A 21,037-nucleotide genomic window follows, 5' to 3' on the forward strand; every position below is an offset into this window, starting at 1 on the left:
GTGTCCATGCTGCTGTGGATGCAGCATGGTAAGGACCTCCTCAAATTCATGTGGGTGGAGAAGTTCAGTCCTACCAGCACGGAGCCTGGAGACTGAGACTGCTACTGATAACAGAGCACCCACTTGTGCTCTGCAGTGGTGACACTGCACAAGGCCAGCTCTGGCCCACGTGAGCACCAACTGTGCTGTCAGGAGAATGAAACTGCTGGGGTGGAAGGTGCTGTTTACACAGGCTTAGTGCTTCATTACCTCAGCCAGTTCATTCAGACCCAGACTGGTAATCTCAGTGGCAGGGCAACACACAGCTGAGGTCAGTAATGAAATCATGCAAAAGGACAGAAAGGGAAGACATCACTTGTGTCTTAATAAAACAGTAAGTGACTCCAGAGGAACCTTTTATAGTGCAAAACCCTAGAGATCAAGAGACAATGCAGCACTGCATTCCTCAAACATCCCAGCATTGCCTGTGGGCAGCGAGAGCTGTGCGGCTTCGCCTCCACACAGGGCTGAACACAACTCCAGGTCATCTGCCCTGCAACAGCTCCATCTAATGGCAAAGGGAAAGACGGAGAGGTGGACTGCTCACTCCAAAACCAAGCAAGCTTAGGGATAAACTCCAGCAAGCTCCTGGAGCACATCCCTCTTTCTCCCTTTTCATTGCAGTTCAGCCTCTCATCTTACTTGGGACAGAGCTGAGCTTATTTCACACCAGACACCATCAACACAGGACAGTGCACAGATGGATGTAAGCCACCAAGATTCAGTTAGTAACAGGATAGTGTATGCACATCTGTCTGAAATGTCAGGCTTCTGGAGCTTTTGTTTCATTTCTACTATATTTGCTAATAGTACAGGAAAAAAAGATGCCCCTCTGCAGAGAGAGAGGAATCATGCTTTTTGTATCAGCAGCAGTTTAATTGTTCTTTGCCTTTTGTCCAGAACTGCATCCACAGAGCAGGCTCTGTACAACTAAGCAGAAAAGCACCCCTGAAGCTGACACAGCACTCTGTAAGGCCAGCATCTGCCCCATAGGCATTGGTTGGTAAGGGGGCAACAAATGCAACTAACAGAAGGAAGGAAGACTTCATTGCAGACAGTTCCAGGAACTTTGCATTGCTTTGTAAAGCCTTGAGTACCCTCTACAGATCTCTGCAAGTAATACACACACCCCAAAATAAAAGGTTCCACTGCCACCTAGATTCCAATGGGACATTCTTAATTTCTTGAAAGCCTTCTCTTGGGCAAAGCAGAGAGCAAGAGAGATGAGAAAAATGCTGAACGCCAAGTTTCCAAAGCATTCTTCTACACAAATTAGTCCTTCAGCTAAGTGTAATGTCCCAACAGACCCAAATCCACCGGCACCCAAATTCAACAGCCAGAAAACAGATGGATGCAACATGAGGTGAAAATCAGCACAAAGAAGTGGTTATTTGTAGGCAATACAAGAGGGGTTATGTGAAGAGGCCAGTGAAAAGGAGAGGTACCTGCCTGCTGCAATCAATGTCTGGGTTGGGTTTAAAGACTTCCTCAAGCTGGGGGATTGAGAGCCTTTGCAAAATCATGAAATTGAAGGCAAGTTGCCTATCCTAAGGCAAGCACGGAGGAGCACACATAGCTACATACAGGCCTGACTCCTGCTGCTTTGAGACCAGTTGATTCAGGTTCCTTATTCAGAGACTCTCGATCTGAGGATCTCCCACTGGCAAGGCTGTCCAGGGAGTGGCAGGACGTTGCATTGTACAAAGCTTCATATGGGCTTTCCTCCTCTGGGTTCACATCAAAGTCTATGATCAGCTCTGTCACTGCTTTCTCCACGTCACCTGGGAGAGGAGGAGAGACACAAAGACATCACTCAGGGTTTCTGCCCCTTGAAAGGCAGTACTTGAAGAAGAAGGGTGCTAGTGGCTGTTGTGGTATGAAGCCTACCCTGAGATACCCGGCCCACAGGATCAGTGGGGGGAACAAGTGGTGCTTGAACAGTCTTCTCTGCAGCTTTGGCACTTTTCTTCCCAATGGAGTAATCTGCAGTGAGGTGGGATGACAGGGTCAGTTTGTGTCAGTCTAGTTTTACATCCACTTCAGCACACGCTACTTCCTCCCTTGTGGGTGGAAGGCCAATTGTCAGCTTATGAACTCTCAAAAAATAACCCATTATTAAAACTTGCACCTCAGATCCCAAAATAGAAGCAGGAGACCTCTTTAATCACACACACAAGATTAAGGATGGGTCTTTGAACTTTTACAGGAGTCTTTAATTAGAAAGCTGCAAAGATCCTGCATGGACACAACGTCAGGAGCAGATTACTTCATGTTGTAGATGCAAGCTACATCACTGAACAGAGATGTAGTCTGGTTTTCTGGAGTCGTAAGACAGAAACCATCTCTACCCATGATCCAAATCACAAGTAAAGGCAGAAACATTAAACCTACATGCACAGTCAGCCAGCAACACCTCACACAGCCAGCTCACAGGAGCAAACTAACAGCATTTACCTGCAAGAACTTCAGTTATAAAGCCCATCTTTTGTCTGCTATTTCAGGATAGAGATAATACCCACCAGCCTCACAGGCAAAGCTTAATTAAAAGCCTGCAAAGTGCTTTGAACCTGTAAAGCTCTCAAATGCAAAGCGTGAATAATGCACACCAGTTGCATACACTTCTGATCTCTCTCCCCACAGCTGCGAGGAAATTGAGACAGCGTAATTACAAGGTATGAATTTAGCTAAAGAGCCACATTTCGTTCCCTAACTTGGACAGACACAATGGGCCAAGCTCCTTAATAAGCCACAAGTAATTGAGGCCTTTTCTGTAAATCTCATCTGTGAAAAATCCATGCCCAAGCTTCAGAATGAAGTGAGGAGTAGAATTTAAGATCTGTGGACACCTATTTGGCTACATAACCACATGAAGGGACAGCTAATCTAAAACCATTTCTAAAGCTATTTACTTCACCTTCTGCAAGCAGATTTAGGTTCTCTTTACTTTTCAATAACTTTGTTTAAAGTGAGTTAAACCTCAATTAAGCCATTCGAACTGTAAAAGTTATGTCACACTGCTTCAGCAAAGGAGCCAATCCCCCTAAAGCCCACCTAAACATCCCCCTGCAAGTGTTTGGTCTGGAGACAATTCACCTAAACATTGAAGCATCATTCGTTCCTACACCTGTAAGATTCTCATTGAGGGACCTGATCTGAAGCTGCTTTGCTTCCAGCATCTTCCAGGACTACAGAACAAAATCCTGTATGTGCGCTAGCACACACAGTCAGCACCCCAAACTTCCCCCCCACGCACAGAGCTACATCACTCACCTTCAATAAGAGCTGCTATGTGTTGGCTTTTCTGAGAGGGAAGCTCCCTCACAATATCCAGAGCTGTCAGTCCTCTGTTATCCTTTATGTTCACATCAATACCTATGGCAAGAGGTGTAGAGAAGGCAAAAGCAAGAATATCCTCTAACTATGTGCAAAATCGTGTCTTCATGTTAAGTCAGACCTTACATTTGTGATCATCACTGGGGGAGCTAAAAAACGCTCTAGAGAGGCAGACCTGAAGCCAAACACTGAGAGAGAACTTCTACATCCCTCTCCAAGGAACTCTGGTAGCTGGTTGGAGAAACATGCTGCCACTATAATGGGGTTTCCTCCAGTTCTGGGTGAAGGCATCACCACGTTATTGCTTCAAAAGGGGATGAGTCTCTCACCTGCAGCCAGCAATATTTGTACCACATCTGTCTTGCCAAACAAAGCAGCTTCGTGCAAAGCACTGCCTTTTTCAGTCTGCAAATTAAATGGAAAAATAGCATGAAGCCAGAATGGGGATGGAGGCATGTTTTAGAAGGTTACAGAAGCAATAAATATATGCCATCATATACAAAGCACGGGCAACAACATCTACACCCGAGGACAGGCTATCAACCTTATTATAATGCTGAGAGAATTTGGAATGGAAAATGGGGATGGTCTCTTCAGAGACATGCAGGCCCAGGTTAGAGACCAAGAAAAGACTTTGTACAGCTTAGGGAAAGGTCATGTCCTGGAAAAGAAAGACAAAACCACCCCATACAAGCTAGAACTGCAAAACCAGCATATTCACAAATGGCTTGATAGGATGAGACACAGTTTGCCTCCATCACTATCAAGAGCTCATGGTATTGTGGGACAGAACTGCTTCAGCTTTTTTTCTCCCTTGCCACGTGTCTGGGGCTCTTTATCCAACTACCAAGCAGGCAAGAAGCATGCACAGCACCAGAACCCCTCTGAGCAGCTTCTCAGAGCAACTAAGAGCTGAACAAACAGCCCAGAGGCAAACAAACAAAGCTACTGCTTATCTTTCATAAAGGATCCCTCTGGGAAGAGGGTTAGGTGGAGCTCTCTGTATGGTAACCACAGGGATTCTCCATCCCCCAGCTATCAGAGCAGCCCTCCACACACAGCCACACCAGATACCTGATAGTTGCTATCCATGCCAGCATCCAGGAGGACATGGACTACAGTTTTGTGACCATTCCTAGCTGCCAAGTGCAGAGGAGTGTGTTTCTTAGTGTTGCAGCTTAAGAGATTGGGGTGAGCGTTCAAGAGCATCTTCACAACTTCCAGCCTCCCGTAGAGTGCAGCCAGGTCCAGAGGAGTCTCAAACTTGTTATTGCGCATGGTGGGGTCAGTCAGCTCCTCCAGAAGGACCTTCACCACCTCTGTGTGGCCATACTGTGCAGCACAGTGCAGTGCCGTCTCATTGTCGTTGTTCTGAGGGGGTCACAAATGCCAGTGCATCAGAACAGGGCATTACAGAGCTGCCTCATGCCTCACTCAAACCATTGAAGTTTAAATGCAAAAACAAGACCAAAAAGGCAGTTGGGAAGCAGAGAACCCAGTCTGAAACAGCCTGGAGGGAGCTTTTCACCATCTCAGTAGCCATTTACCAGGCACAGACATCCCCTCATGAACTCATCAACCAACCACCCAGTGAAAGCTTCAGAACCATCCAGAACAGTAAGCTTTACTCAGGTATCATAAATCAGCTCTATGGGAAATAAGTGCTATATGTGCAATAGCCTGCTTTCAAAGCATTGAGGTCAAAATCAAGGGACCATGCTAAGGTTAAAGGAAGGGATTGTCGAGCTGGATCTGGATTCCCATTAATCCTGCTAGCACTTGGGAAAGACAGTCTGTTATTTGTTGGCAGCATCCCACACTTGGAGGTGCCACAAAAATAGAAGGCTGCAATGTATGATAGGCAAACTGCAGCATGAGTTCTATCTGCTGTAGCTTAACTGTCATCATTTTAGATTTAAACTTCAATTGTTTCAAATCCTACTTATCCTGATTATAACAGTCATTCCACCTTTGCAGTTCCAAAGCTCACAAGAAAGGGTGCATTAAGTTACATGCAGTTTGTGAATTAAAGCAGTGCCACTGGATCATTCCACTAAGAAGCCAAGGTCTCAGTTCAGCTGAGGGAAGAGATGTCCAAGCAACAGGAGGACACCTCCACAGTGAAAGCCAGATCCAACCAGTGCATGCAGCATTCGGCAGGGTATAAATCAGCAATGCCAAGCACTGAAAGACAAGAAACCCAACACACTGCACTTGCAGGTGCAAAATCAGAATGTTGCTAAGTTTGAGAAAGCCTTTTCTTAAATTCACCTCAAATTCCTAGTTTTACTGCTGTGTGTTACAGAGTCGTTATACACAAAGGGATTTTGGTTTAGGACTCTAGAAACAAGTATCTAACAATTTGACCCCCAAAAAACTTTAGTACAAACTGTTACACATTTCAACTTCAGCTGAATCACAGTTGAATTTGTCATCTTAGTTCCTATATAGGAAGAATAATTCCTATTGAAAACCAAAAACAAAACCAGAGAACAGACCTGTCTTGAAGGAGTTATAGGTACTGTTTTAGAGACCAAATTTGATCACAAGTACCTTCCTTTTGGCTTTCACATGCACTTTCTTGGATACCAGCTTGTAGGAACAGTCAGTATTTTGCACCACTTCACAACCACACACTGCAGAACTTAACTCTGTTGTACAGGTACTTTAATCTTATTACCATGGTAGGCCATTCTAAGGATTACAGGAGACATGCATGCAAACCCCCACTTGTTTGGATCTGGTATGCGCATCATTTTTCAGCCACATGAGAAGCAGAAGGGAAGTGAGGAGCTCTGGAGAGGCTCTGTGCAGCTGCAGCTTGTGTAAAAGCAAAGCCTAAGGAGGCAGGAAGCAGCATCAGCCACATGCAGGAGTGAGATATTTAGGAAGGCAAGGAAAGCACAGCATCACTGTTAGCACAGAAGACCAAAGTCAAACAACAGACTCTATACTTGGAGTGGCAGAGGCAGCCATGATGAAGGAAGGCACACATATGTGGACAGAAGTTACTGTAGAATAAAGAAGTCTGCACATAAAATATACATATGGAGTGAGAAGGGGAGAGAATCAACAACTACAGAGATCACACCTATCCATCAGTTTAAGCTGTTGCTCTCAAGGCATTTAAGGTTGCTAAATCACACATTAACTGACAGGGAAGGGAACCTGGGTATCAGTGAGCCCACAGCACAAGACCAAGGAACTCAGCCTGACCCATAGCATAAAGGAGGCTCAATGCCAGTTCCTGCAGGAGGAGGAGATAACCTGGTCCCTCTGGAGCAGTGGGTGTCTGCAGAGAGCACACATGCACTGCCTATGCCACATAGTCCTGGCTACCAGGGATTTCCCCTCTCCTCCCTCCCTGGCACAGAGACCATACCCCTCAAGGGTGCTTTAAAGCACACAGCAACTCCAAACACCTGCCTGGTGGCTCAGGAATGGAACACAACATCCTTTAATAACAACTGCTGGAGGCTTCCCCATCTTCATTGCAATTTAATCTGATCTTCTCTAAGCAGACCAGGGCTCTGAGGCTCAGGGTGAGATCCCCAGGTGGTAAAATCCCCTGAATCATTCCAGCAGGTCCCCCCCCACCACCACAGGCTGTGACTGGAAACCCCCACTACTGCCTAAGTCCTCACTGCCTCCAGTCTGGGAGAGTTTTGAGCAGCCACAAATACTAGAGCTGATCAGGCAAGGGAGTCTGCCTCCCTTCACATCACCTCTGCAAGCACAAACCAGAGTGGAGCCTGAGCAATACGCCTGAGCTCTCAGACATACATATTTATTGGAGATGGGAAAAGAAAATTCCTTTCCAGCAGCCACAAGGCAAATGGCTTCAAATTTCAAACCTTCTTAGAAAAAGAGAGCACTCAAGAGGGCCCAGGGGCTGCATTCGTGCAGGAATCCTCACATCTCCCCCCCAGTTCACAGCTGGGAGTGAGAAGCCAGGCTCGTAAGATGCCTCCCTACAGACCACAAAATGGGAATACAAAAAGGAATGCCTCTGCTTTCATATGGGCTCCATCAAGTTTTTCAAGCCCTGGTAACTGAATACTACATACCATAGGCCGTATACTCCTCATCAGACACTAATATGGAGAATCTATAACCACTTAAAGTATATGAGTCTACACCAGTGTTCCTAACGCACCAGAAGAGAGGTTTGACTGGAGCAGGGGTGACTGGGTTTAAACAAGGGAAAGGTTTCTACCTTTCTAACCTACAGAGACTTGAATGGCTGAATGAACTGCCAAGAGAGACTATAGAGCTGTCCCTCTCCAAGGGTTCTGAGAAGCTGCTACACAAACACTGGTCAGCAGTGGGTTAGGTAGATATGATCTGGCCTCAGGGGTGGGGAAAGAGGCCACAGGACTCTTCAGTCCCATCCAAGCTATTTCTAAGATCCCTGCAGAGGTCTTATGTCAGCATATACACATCTAACAGAGCCTTGCCCTATTCAAAACCTACTTTGCTGCCCCAGTGACACATCTGAAACTAAAGCACAGAACAGCCATGTCTCACTGGCATAAAAGAGAAAACACGTTAAGCAAAATCCAAACTTCACCAGGAGGTAACACCTAAAGGAAATCACCACCTCAGGCACAAAGCTGGCCAAAAGAGTGGTACCAGCTCCTTCCCTCCTTTTGCAGCATGTGGTCTCCACGGGTACCCCACACAGCACTGCCAGGAGCAGAGGAAGGATGAACAGGCCTCCTTCCTTTACAGCACCTTAAACCCAATCTGCAGGATTCATTTGCTTCTGATTACAAAAGACAAAGGTAGTTTGTGCAGTGCACAAAGCTGAGCTGTGACAGCCCTTTCTATGCTGGCTCTGCTCAAATGGTTGGTTCCTTCATACAAATTAAAGAACTAAATTCAAGACAGCAGGAGGTACTGAAGCAAAGCTGCTGCTCTATCTCCTTTGCTTCTATCATTTGCTTTTCAGAAGTCCTGTAACAGACATATTGCAGGGGCCTTCTATTGAACTAAGATGTTTAAAAGGGACATAAAAAGAAGCTTAGCCATTGCTTTAGCTCTTGGGAAAGCAAGAAGCATCTGGCTTTCTTATCTCTTCCTCAACAGGGTATTAGATTGTAGTCCAGCTTTATATAAATGCTTCCTCCCTCTCCTAAATATCCCAAAATGTTTGGAAAGATGAAACATCTCTCAGTTGCTCCTGCATGATATCCTATTCTGCATTGGAACGGAGAAGCTGCAATCACCAGCTAAGGAATGACACTCATACTTTACACCTGGACTTTTTGTGGTTCTCCCAACCTGCAGCCAGGCTATCGAGAAAGCATCAAGGTTTGCAGGACATAAGACTCCACATGCTCTCCATCAACCCTGGGGAGAACCTGGTGGAAAGCTGGTCAGAACTTGTGATGAACCTAACAGATGGTGTATAAATCATCTCTATCCTTAAAACCAAGGCGCAGATTTCAAAACCACATTGCCTTCTTCTCAAAAGCACCACAGCCACCTCTGAGAGTGAACTGGAAGTTTAAAATAAGGCACTTGTCCAAAATATAAAGCCCAAATCAGAACACACAGTAAGAACTCCACCAGAAAGTGAGCGCACTGCGCACTTCATTCATTCAACATTTTAATGCTGGAGTGTGGAAGATTTTACTCTGTTACTGACAATGATTCAGAAGGTTCCTCTGAGGCAACTGAACTGCTCAACTGTGATCCTTCCACAGAAGACATTCACTGTGGGAAAAATTCCCATCTGGATTTTTGTAGAAATCACTGATGTGTATGTAGATATATTTGTGCTTAAGAGGTATGCACTGGAGTATCCTGAAACACAGGTCTGCAAACCCAAACCCAATTCCCAGTGGTAAGCAAGCTCAGGAACTTTGATGCTTGTTTTTCAGGCACTGCAGATAGAGCAGAGTGAAAGTGCTAACTAAACTCTGAGAGTTTAATTTGCCGTGGATGGCTGGATCCCAAATAACTACCTGGAAACAACCGTGAGGTGGTGGCTTACAGCAGAAGCACCTCACGATAAAGCAGCGACTCTTCTGCCACCATTAGCCCACAGCTTCACTATAAATAACAATGAAAAATGGTGTCTGAGAAGACACCACCAGGAACTCTCTTGTCTGCTTCCTCAACTGCTCAGCCTCAGTGCATTGAAGTGCTGATGTCATGGCCTTTGTGTAGCTCAAGAACAGCTAAAAGCAAGAGGAGCAAAATAGGCAAGGAAACAGGAACAGAAGACCAGGGCTGAAGGGTCAGACGACACAACAGACTTAACATTCAAAAAAGAGAGACTGATGCAATAAGCAGGACATGAAGGACTTGGGAAGGGCGGCATGAACATTACTGCCTTCCCTTCTCCCCACCACCAGAGTTAACTGTCCAAACAACAAATACAGCATTTTGTAGGGGGAAAGGCAAGAAAATCCACTCTAAACAGCCCACAGAGAGACACATCCATGTTTAAGCAGGAAAAAAATCCATCTCTTTGCATTTATCAGCAACATTAGCACACGAAACAAAACCTAAAGCATTTTTAATGGAAATAACATTACCTTTTGGAAGTCATCCAGCCCAATCAAGCAAACTGACCATCACCGTGAGTCCTACAAGGCTAAGCACTGAAGAAGCCCCCAGGAAAAGTAAGGAAAAGCTTCCCTTAAATTATGTTTCTATAACTGCTTTGAAGAAAGAAACCCACAGTAAATAAGTTGTCATATTTTTCCCAAGCTGCTGCAAAGTGAACAGGTATTAACTGCAACTGGATGACACTGCACCTGGAAGCACACGACTGCAGCTTGGAGTAATGATGTAGTGAAATGCTGACAGCAAAGTACACACCTTGGCATTGATATATGGGTCAAAGGGGCCGTACTTTTTGAGTTCTTTGATCTCAAGAGCATTCTACAAAAAGGAAGAGGAAAAAGAAAACAAAAAATGTGATAATGAAATGGGTGAGATAAAGCAACAAAGCAATGGGTGACTCCCAAGGGGTGGAAATGACAGAACACAGCATCTTGTTCCAGTCAAAGCTATTACCAGCAGAAGCCATTCCAGCTGCTGATTCCTGTAACTTGAACCACTGCATTTCATTGACAAGCCTCCAAACACAAGCAGCACAGGCTACTCAGCTGACTTTTCTCATTTAGAAAGGTTCATACTAATCAGACATTAATGAAACATTACCTGGAGGGATTACACTACTAAAGCTTTTAATCTTTTGCAAAGGTTTGCCTTATACCTGTTCTACTCAGAGCAGAAGAGTTTACAGTCAGGGCCCTCAGTCAGTTCTTATCAGATGGATTGCAAACACCTAACTACACATCTCAAATCTATTTGAACAGACTGAATGCCTGCAGCTGTGCCTGAAGACATTATTAACCGCAGCCCCAAACTGGAAACATATCCACACACATTGAACACACCCCCTTTTTTTATTCCAATAGAGGAATGGTAGTGAATAGCATTACCACTGTATCACTCATTTTGCGATGCTTCAGAAGCAACTGTTCAGCCCTGGAGCAGCCCAATGCATCAAGTTAGCCACCTTAGACCAAGGAACAGAACTTAAGAAAACTTTAACATGGCTCTCTGGTTACCACAAAGTGTGGCTGGAAGCAGTATTAGGACTCCTAAACCCAACTCCAAAGGGAGTTTTTGCTCCTCAGTGTCTGAAAAGTATCCACCTTACATCAAAATTAAACAGCAAACCCCACAGTTACCAGCTGCTCATCTGGACTTTGACTGATTTTGCTAAATTTGAGCCCTGAGTATCTGACCTACTTGGGAATTAACTTCTGAACATGTTTAGCCTTGTACTACCGAGGCAGACAAACTTACTCTGTTTTACTCCTCTCCTCCTAGATGAAAACCTGAGGGGTTTAGGAGTTGATTCACAGGGACATTAGACATTCCTGCCTCAGGGACAGGACAACCAAGGGCTATGGTAGCTTTAACCACCTGATTTGGATGTGTTACTGCATGTCTGCCCAAGCTTCCTCATCCATAAGTGGCTCAGTAACACTGTTTAGTTGGCCTCACTCAGTAAACCAGCCCCCTATCTAAAACTCTTCAACAAGAGCAATATTTGGGTCTTCCAGCAGTAGCTTTCCAGAAGTTCCCTACTGAAAGATATCTGCTGACTTCCACAGGGAAGTTACATGGAGCCAGCCCCCCAACATGGACACAGCAGCCACTGTACAGAACAGCTGTCTCATACCAATCAATCTCTCTGCATCCCAGACCAAAAACCATCACCTTGACAAAGGGAAGGAATCCACCAGTTTGTTTGTCTTGCCTGATTGTGAAACAATTTCTTAAGATTAAGCTAGGGACTAATCTGGGGACAAGTAGGGTTACAGTTATCTTGCAACTTACAAATTAGTTCAGTGGAGCAAGTGCTAGAGACAAGCCAGGAGAGTAGCTAAGAGAGCATGGCCAAACAAAGACTAAACAAAGCTGCTTTGATTAGTTCCCAAAGAAGGGAGCCAACGTGTCTTTTGACAGAACTGAAACCTTCTCTGCTATCCAGCAACTGAAAGGAAATGTTAGTTTCAGAAGCCCAGTACGAAAGCACGAGACCACTTCCTAGGTGCTGAGTGGTTCTCATACTTCTCTATCTCTTTATAAACATATATTCCTTACTCATTCAACCACTAACTCAGAACTGGAGGTATTGCTTTAGGCAGTGCTCTTCTTATCCCATTAGCAAGTAGGACTTCATAACCATTGCTACTCCTTTGAGAAGGGCCAGGAGTCAGCTGAAGTAGTCTCCATCCAAGGAAGGCAATTCAATTAGAGTAAACCACACAGACCTGCTCATTCACTTTGGTATGTGAAGGTCCTTGGTGGATGAGGAGCTTCACTATGTCTGCATCTCCTTTCCAAGCAGCCAAGTGAAGAGGGTAACAGCCTTTGCAGTCCGCTACGTTGGTTAGTGCGTCGTTCCGCAGCAGAACTTCCACAACATCCCTGCAAGAGAAGGAAACTTCAGCTCATAAGATACTCAGTCCTTGTTCCACAGCTTCTGCAGCAAGTGTTGCACAAAAGGTTAATCTGAACGGGAGTAGTTCTGAGATGCTCTCGAAATGTGTTTTTAAAGCATTCCTATTAAATGCTGCCCAAGGAAAATGAAAGGCCGCTGAGATGAGCTCAGGGAAGATCTGTGCTACCCTCATACTAATGGAGCTGAACAGGGACTGAGGTCATCCACAAGCTGCTCTGGTGAAAAGCAACTGCACCAGAGCAATGAAGACAAAGGTTTTAATGCTATTCAACTTCCCAATATCTTAAGCAGCAATGAACACCACGAGATTTACCACGCTGAAGACTGGAGTTACTTAAAAATGTTATATACTTGAAAGCAAACTTTAAGTGTTGCAGGCACAGCAACACACTGGACACCAGACAGACTGCAGAGGACTGTTACTGGAGAAGCCACCTTTAGTATGTTGTTATATCTTATCCAAATTTTCTATAAATAAAAGAGTGGTTGAAAACTTCAGTGTTTTGCCCAATTTTAAGAGATGTATGATCTCTTAAATGTATGTGCAGCAGGCAATGCCTCTACAGCTTCACTGCACTGATGTTCTTCACTTCTTGTCCTCAAGATGGTGTAGTGCTGCACCACTGCCACATTTTTAGTGGGAACAACATTAGAATGAATGACATTCATTAGGTGAATGCATTACACAGAAACCATAGCTTGTAAAGCACATAGTATCGCCTAAATCAAAAGCATTATAAGATGACTCACTTATGACCATTCAAAGCAGCATGGTGCAGTGGAGTGTATCCAGTACTGTCAACGCAGTTCACATTTGGCCCTCTCCAGATGCTGCAAGACAGAAAACGTACAGGGAACACTTAGGCATACACCAAACGGATGGACAGCTGGCAAGGACAAATTTGAGCAGAGTTTTCACACAAAGTTGGTTATCTGGAAGCAAACGAGGGGCTGGACAGCTGTGGTTAAGAGCAGTAATAGAGAGCACAGACCGCAGAGAGCACCGCACCAAGCAGAGGGGTTAGTGGCACAAAGCACACAACTGGTACAGGAATTCACTACTCTGTGCTTCTTCAGACCATCCTGGTTTTAAATCAGGGATGTTCTCTTGCTACTAGGCCATCTTTCAGCCATACATATGCTTGCCAAAAAGCATCTTCAGAGAAACATGTGTCTATTAAATTGAACCACAAGAGACAGTAAACCATCAACCCACTGCTAATTCACACCCTTCTGAAGAACTCTGATGGGTCTGGGAAACCCTCTTCCCTCCATGGCAGGAGTCACTAGGAGTGGAAGCCTAAGACTCCGGGGTACAGAGCCTGCTCTGGGTCTCCAGTGTGATTCCATGCAGACTTCTTACTGTCCAAAAATCACTTCCATCTGACAGCTGCTGCAGTCGATATGAAAGAGTAGGTGGTCTCTGAGGTCCAAGGATATTGTTCACTTCCCTCCCTTGTCTGGAAGTTGAACACCAAGGATTTAAGGATTAACCCTGTAGAGCATTAATCTTCCCTCTAACCCCTGCAAGATGTTCTATTTAAATCAGTGGAGAAACACATGTAAGGAGCTGGCACTGCTCTTGAGCTTGCTGTTAAAGGAGTTGGGCTTCTGCTGCCACTCCTCACAGTGCTACCACCCTCTCCCAGAAAGGGCACGTGAACACACATCAAGATGTTCTTATAAGCAAACTGAAACCATTCACCTCTCTGTCAACCCACCTTCCGTGTATGCTGGCCCGTGTGAATGCTGTCAGGAATTACACAGGATTTATTATAATCCTGGACAATCATGCTCATGCTAATACAGTACGTTTGCCTGCGCTGTTTTCTTTAACTAGGGGTAGAACTTACCAGCATTCTCTAATCCCCCATTTAACTGGTTTAAAATAAAGTCAACTGTTGCTCTTTATGAATTAGGCCTTTCCTGATCATTTCATTTCCTTCCCAGCATGTAACTGCTACGACTCATTGTAGGATACAAAGGCAGCCCGAGCAGTAACCAGGTTCTCTAACAGTCATTAACTAGAGCACTCCCAGCCAGAAGAAGCACTACACCACAGCGTGCAGAAGCAGCAGGAAAAGCACCAAACCAACAGGAATCTCATGCAGACCAAGTGGAAATTCAGGAGTAAACAAAGCATGATTCAGGGGGGATTCAGAAGCACACTCTGAAATGGGAAGTCTCAACCCCTCCTGAGTGACTCCTGATCCAGCAGAGCATTATAAAAGGCTTTGCAGTCCTGAGACAGACACAAGCTCCACTAGAGGAGAGGCAGCTGAGGGGAAACTTTATCCAAGAGGACAGGCAAGTGAGCCACAAAATCCAATTTGCAACAGATCAGGCTGCTTATCCAGCAGCATTCCCATACACCAGCACTCACTTCAGAAGCACAGCAAACCAATACATGCATGCATTGCATTTCAACTGCTACTAACATCATTTGCAGGATGATGGCTTCAACTACATCCAGAAGACACGCACCAAAAAACCCAATCAGACTGAGTCCAGGAGGAGCCCTTCCCCATCCAGCAGCAACAGTCCTGAGGTATGAAAGGGATCTGAGTAATTCTCAGGCTCTGGTTTATTCTTGGCAGTGGGTTCACGCAGTGTGGTTGCCCAAATAATTTACTGCTGGATTTAAAGTGGTGATTAATGGTTAAACCCAGTGCCAGAAAGACTTGTGTGTAGTCTGGAGCAGTTCTAAATGCTGCACCTGCACATCCCTTTGCACAGGCTGCTAACCTGAGACCAAAGCCAGAGTTCAGTGGTTTTACATCCTAAACAGAGCTGTGTTTTGATGCTGAGCTCAAAAAGCTTCAGGGTGCACGTATGAAAAACCAGCAGCATTTAATACAAGTATTTCTTTCAGCTGAAGTCATGAAGGAAAACCCAAGTTAGTGGTGCAATGGGCATAAACCAAGTCATTTGTTGCAGCAGCAGGGCTGGGGACTGGAGCACAGGGTATCCATCCCCATCAGAGGCTCTCTGCGGGAAAACACAATTCCATAAAGAACACACTTCCATAAACTTCCTGAGAAATTTTCAGGTTAATGCTTTAGAGTAAAAGCACAGTTCACTCAAGGCACTTGGAGGAGAGAAACTGGAGCCCAGGATGGAACTGGTTCCACAGCAAGTGCCCAAACCAACAGGCAGGATTTGAAGATATTAACTAAAACATAACAATCTGCTGTGTCCTTCCCTCCCCTCTGCCCTTTTAGTCTTGCAAATAAAGAAAGCTTTTATCAAAGAAAGGTCAAATGACCCAGAAGTTCAGACTGAATGGATCCAAGGAGAGAACTATTTATATTTAGATGAGGGCTTCACTGAAGTCTCTTCCCTCCTCTTCCTCCCCAGCTCTGCCAGGAAGGCCACAGCCTCCTGAGTTAACAGAAACCAAAGCTTCCATCCCAATTTTATTTATGCAATGCACAGCATTAAAGTGACAGACAAGGAAGATCCCAACTTAGATCTAAACACCAGAAAATAACTCTGCTACAGTCTGCAGAAACTAGGAGTTGGAAAAACACTGGAATGTCCCTTCTGAAAGACCCACAGGTCCCTCAGAGCACTGTCTGCAGTGCCTGGTGCATTTGATTTGAATGACATCTCTGTAGGAACTGTGGCAGAACTACTGGAAACAAAGCCCAGGCTCTAATCTAAGATATTATTAGGAAAACCCCCTCAGATCACTCTGGGGAGGAGGCGAGAACTCTGGGATTCAAACCACATTTTTGGAAGTGAGGAGTATGCCAGGTCTTTGCACGCCAGGCAAGGAAGTTTAGAGGTTTAAGTCAACAAGAACAACTCAGCAAGACTTTGAGATGTCAGGCTCATGGGTACATGAAGCCTTGTTCATCCAGCTCCAGTTTGGGAGCCTTATGGGAACAGTGTGTGACACAAACCAGACTGGGTTAGGCTGGAAGGGACCTTAAAGCTCCTCCAGCTCCAACCCCTGCCACAGGCAGGGACCCCTTCCACTGGAGCAGCTTGCTCCAAGCCCCTGTGTCCAACCTGGCCTTGAGCACTGCCAGGGATGGGGCAGCCACAGCTTCTCTGGGCACCCTGTGCCAGCGCCTCAGCACCCTCACAGGGAAGAGCTTCTGCCTTAGATCCAACCTGAATCTCCGTTGTTTAAGTTTAAACCCATCACCCCCTGTGCTATCACTACAGGCCCTGATAAAGAGTCTCAGTGTGAGCACGTTTCACAACACAGAGAACAATAAAAATACTACATTAGGAATCAAGCAAGCTGCTTTTATGGAGACACAGAAATCCTGCAGGGAAATGAGGCATCGGCAGCAGCTGGGCAGGCTCCATCCCCTTTAGAGGGGTTTCCCCTTCAAGACACTAACCTCCTGCTAAGGCACAGATGCTCACATCAAGGCCAGGGACTGCATCACCACCTAGAATATATTATCTCCAATGGCTTGCAGATGAGAAATTAAATGAGAAAGAGATGAGCACTAATTTATGGTGCTGTGAGATCATGCAGTGGCCAAGCCTGAATCAGCTCATGTTAACAATACCTACTCACAGACCTGCTGCCCTGATTTTACGTGGCAGAGGGGAGTAATTCAGAACAGGGCACTATGAACTCTGCCTTCAGCAAAAATAGACAAGACACAACTAAATGCCAGGAAATCCTAACACCAGATTACTGTGTGATATGAGCCTGCAAGCCAGAGCATAGATGATGACTCTGGAATCACAAGGGCTTTACTCCCCGCTGTGCTACATAGCCCTGGGGAAAACCCTACTTCAAGACCTCAGTTTTCCCATCTGTAAAATGGAAACACAGAACTGAGAGAAGCAGAGTACAAAGCCAAGTACTATCTATGTACAGTGTGATTCTGAGGCTGTTTGTGATTAACAGAACAACAGATCCCAGAAGAATGCTGTAAATACAAGTCTCCAATAAAGCTCAGGGAAGGGCTGGAGCCAATTCCACTGCCACCCCTTCACATCAAGGGGGGGGGGGGGTGTTTTCACATTAGCAGTCTCTGTTATGAAAGCAGACTCCTCAAATAATTACCTGGATTTAATCTCCCTTTTGCTCCACCACAGCAGTATTCTAACCATGTCCATCATGTACCTGCTCGAGGCAACTGAGACAGAACATTAAGGATGTAGGAAAAGCTCTGAAAATTACAAAATCTGCTCCGTTTAAGCTAATTCTCCTCTCAGCTTTCTCCTGCTCCATGATTCAGCAAGTGCTGGAGCTTTTTAAATAAAGCTTCCTGTTTGTAAAAACTGCTGAATAAAGCACATTGCTTTAGGTCACGATAAACCCCAGCATTTCCTTTAAACAAGACCATATTTGTCCTCTTGCTTTTCCATTTATTCCTTCCTGACTGTAGTAACTTTACTCACAGAATCGTCTGAAGCAGGGGGTTAGAGCAAAGGCCAAGCCACTGAAAGAACAACCCAGTGCTTTCAAGTCAAATGATGAGTTTTTAAAGCTGATTTAGTCTCACTTGCATGGATTACAGAAGCATGCCAAGACCTCAGTACCCTTACCTGTGCAGAGCAGAGAGCAGAGGCCATTGCTACCCTCTGTATTTACATATCCAACACTAAAGACACAAAGCACAAAACTAGTGCCATCCCTGGTTGAGATACCAGAAGCCAGCGTACGTGAGTGGCTTGGCCCAGGGTCACAAAGGAAGTTTAAAGTAGCTGGGAACTTGACCCAGATGTTTGTAGACTTGGTTCAATGCCTTAGAGACAAAGTGTCATAAGGCCAGTGGAGGCTGGAGGCAGATTAACTCCTAGTTCATTGCCTGGAGGACATCACAAGTCAATACACACATCTCAGCTATTAATATCCATACAACTGTTAGATCCCTGCAAGGAACACAACCCCCTTTTGGTATTTCCTGCTTATAGACTGATAATGCAAACAACTCACATGGCTTTGTGCAAGGCTTTAGGTTTACAAAATGTGCTTAACTTCTTCTGCAGAGGGAGAAAAGGAGCACTACACCCACCTCACTGATGGGAAGGGGTTTGGTGTATGGAGTAGGGCTCACAATGGAGCTGTGACCCCTCTCCTTGCATGCCTCAACCACAAGATAATACAACAGCCCTTCCAAAAATAAACTGCTGATGCAAGGCTGGAGCAGATTAAAGCAGAGGATTCCTGGGACAGGGGAGAACGTGGCTACATCCCAAGCAGTACTTTCTCAGCCCCTTTTGGCAGGCTTCAGGAAAGAGCGTGGAGAGCAACCCGGTTAGATTCCAGCTAGCGGAAAGGCTGCAAGGGAAGCCAAAGTGGTGACAAGTGATACATGGCTTCTACACTCAACTGCTCTCCAGACTTTTCTTTGCTATACATACAAAAAAAAGCAGTCAGTTGGGATGACTGCTCCCACTCAAACTCCCTTGGCTGCCCCCTTCCCATACGCTTGTCCTCATCATCATCCTCTTACGCCTTTCACATCCTCCTTTCCTCTCTGTTCAGCACATTCCCTTCAAACACAAGTGTTTCCCACACAACAAACCATGGAACATACAATCTGTGCATCTGCTTGGCCTGTTCTGCTCAGGCCTGAAGAGTTCAGAGAGCACCTAAGCTCAACAGGAGCTTCATTCTGACTGCCACTTCCAGATCACTGTAGAACTGACCACAGAAAAGTCCTTTCTGCCTTTCTTAGTGTTTTCCTCTAACTGCAGCTCTAAAATCACATTGAAGAGTTTGGCATTGCCATTATCAGTCATGAAACCAAACTCAGACACACTATAGAAAATGTGGGTGGCCGTTTAATACGGAGGCTAATGATATAGTGCTCTGCAGGGAATGCAGGCATTTTAAATGCATGCAGAAGTCTCACTTCACATTCCAGTCCTAGCCAAAAAGCATTTACTGTATATAAAATTACTCTAACATTGCTGCCTCCATTTTGCTATTGGAAAAATACAGTCATTCACATTTAGCACTTCAAACATGATGATGTTGCCAAGCATTTTACAACCAAACACAGACATTACGTTCTGTGCATCACCTGATGCAGAAGAGAGCTGTTAAGAGCCATGGGGCCAAAGGGGAGAAGTTACAAACTGGTTTGGTTTGATTTGTTGTTGGAGTTCTGTTGCTGGGTTTGATTTTTCTCTCTTTTTTGCAATAATTCAGAGCAAAGTTTTCTTCTTGACTGACAAGGCTAAAATGCAACTTCAGAGGCTTAAATGAAAGGGAAGAAGCTGAATAATCTGAGCTAATACATGTGCTTCTCAAGTGCCTCTAGACTTGGCAAACACACATGCAAGAACAACTGTCAGCAAGGATGTATCTAGCCATAGATCACACAGCACACAAGGCCTCAGAAGAGCTGAAGCTCTCAACCAGCTTTTCACACTGAAAGGAGCAGGGAAGTTAGAGCAATGTATTGCCAAAGATACCAGGGGAAGACTGGAAGGATCCTTCACGCAAACAGTAAGTTACCTGGACAGATCTTGATGGCAGAATGAATCCAGAGCTTGAATGATTAGGGGTAAATGAAAGAGCACATCTGGATTTACAGGGCAAAAGGTGCAATGCTGAGTAACGTCATTGTAAGCTGGCTATGAGGTGCTTCTGCTTACATTTCCTGCTGCTCGAATTCACCATGTCCTCACTGCTGTGCTTAAAAGTCTGCAATTAGAGGAAATAGGAGACCATGGACCCCGCATACAAGAGTTAACACACTGCAGAGCACAGCACAGCCCTGCTGTTACAGCACCAGCACAGAGTTACATGCTGCTTTACACTTCTCCTTCCGGAAAGAGCCTGGGGTATGTGAAAAATCACCACTGGGATGCTGTTAGTTCCAGAATGCAAAGCAGCAATTTCCCTGGCAATGAACACACAAGAGCAGGAAAGCAACACCTATAAGGAAAGAGCATTGGGATCACAAACATCTGTGCAATGCATCCAGTTTTCAAACATGAAAAGAACATAACCGTCAGAGCAGACAGACTGATCCTCCTGGGATTTGGACACACCATTCCAGGAAATGGGGATACTTGAGACACAGGGCATAGGTTAAAGTCAAAGGTAAGGGGCACATGCATTAAACGTGCAGCCACTTGAACTGCTGAACTGAGACACAGACGACTGGTGAGCATCACTCCTGAACTGACAGATCAGACTGCAACAGGAGCAGCACGGACCCAGCTCAGCAAGGAAGACACTGTCCACGTGGGATAACTCAAGTTACCATCTGAAGTCTCCATCTCACAGCTATGGAGGCGGTGATCAGTGTTGTGTCAGCACTACACAAAGCTGTTTTCAGAGATTCACAAGGCAGTGATACGAGATCTCACTGTCTCTCTTCTTCAACACTGTCAAAACATCCCTTCTTTCCTCACAGCTTGCACCAGCCAGAGCTGAGTCAGACACTTAATCTATTAAGGAATGACAACTGCGTTTCCAAGTAGAGCAAACAGGTAAAGACATGCAGAACACACAGTGCAACGCTAACTGAGTGCCTGCTGGAGGTGCTTTTCCCACTCTAACTGCAGGCAGCTCTTTCCAGAAAATTCCTTTCAAGCACATGAAAAATAAGAGTTTCCCAGTGCTTGTATTCCTTTGCATAGATACCTAACAAATCCTGACAGCTAAACTCAGTGGAAGCCTGCTGACAGCATTATGCTGCAGCATTAAATGCTCTCCTTCAACAGGTAGTGTCTTCA

General features: G+C 45.3%; 1 protein-coding gene across 14 annotated transcripts in view; it reads right to left on the reverse strand.

Moving 5' to 3' along the window:
* The window catches only part of ANKS1A (ankyrin repeat and sterile alpha motif domain containing 1A), a 127,639-nt gene that overhangs the window by 85,715 nt on the left and 20,887 nt on the right, over window positions 1-21,037 (reverse strand). For 11 of the 14 annotated variants that reach the window (XM_061349469.1, XM_061349479.1, XM_061349467.1 and 8 more), the window contains exons 2-9: window positions 13,118-13,198; window positions 12,177-12,333; window positions 10,204-10,266; window positions 4,447-4,743; window positions 3,702-3,777; window positions 3,310-3,411; window positions 1,927-2,022; window positions 1,624-1,820 (exon numbers count right to left, since the gene is read on the reverse strand). In XM_061349469.1, the coding sequence (XP_061205453.1) occupies window positions 1,624-1,820; window positions 1,927-2,022; window positions 3,310-3,411; window positions 3,702-3,777; window positions 4,447-4,743; window positions 10,204-10,266; window positions 12,177-12,333; window positions 13,118-13,198 (1,069 nt within the window). The remainder of the gene's footprint in view (window positions 1-1,623; window positions 1,821-1,926; window positions 2,023-3,309; window positions 3,412-3,701; window positions 3,778-4,446; window positions 4,744-10,203; window positions 10,267-12,176; window positions 12,334-13,117; window positions 13,199-21,037) is intronic. The other 3 variants (XM_061349472.1, XM_061349483.1, XM_061349482.1) reach the window with 1 other exon arrangement.

The sequence above is a fragment of the Neopsephotus bourkii genome, unplaced genomic scaffold (assembly GCF_033783945.1).
Source record: "Neopsephotus bourkii isolate Nb327-2 ecotype Australia unplaced genomic scaffold, CSIRO-AGI_Nbou_v1 NB_414, whole genome shotgun sequence".
Classification (NCBI taxonomy): Eukaryota; Metazoa; Chordata; class Aves; order Psittaciformes; family Psittacidae; genus Neopsephotus; species Neopsephotus bourkii.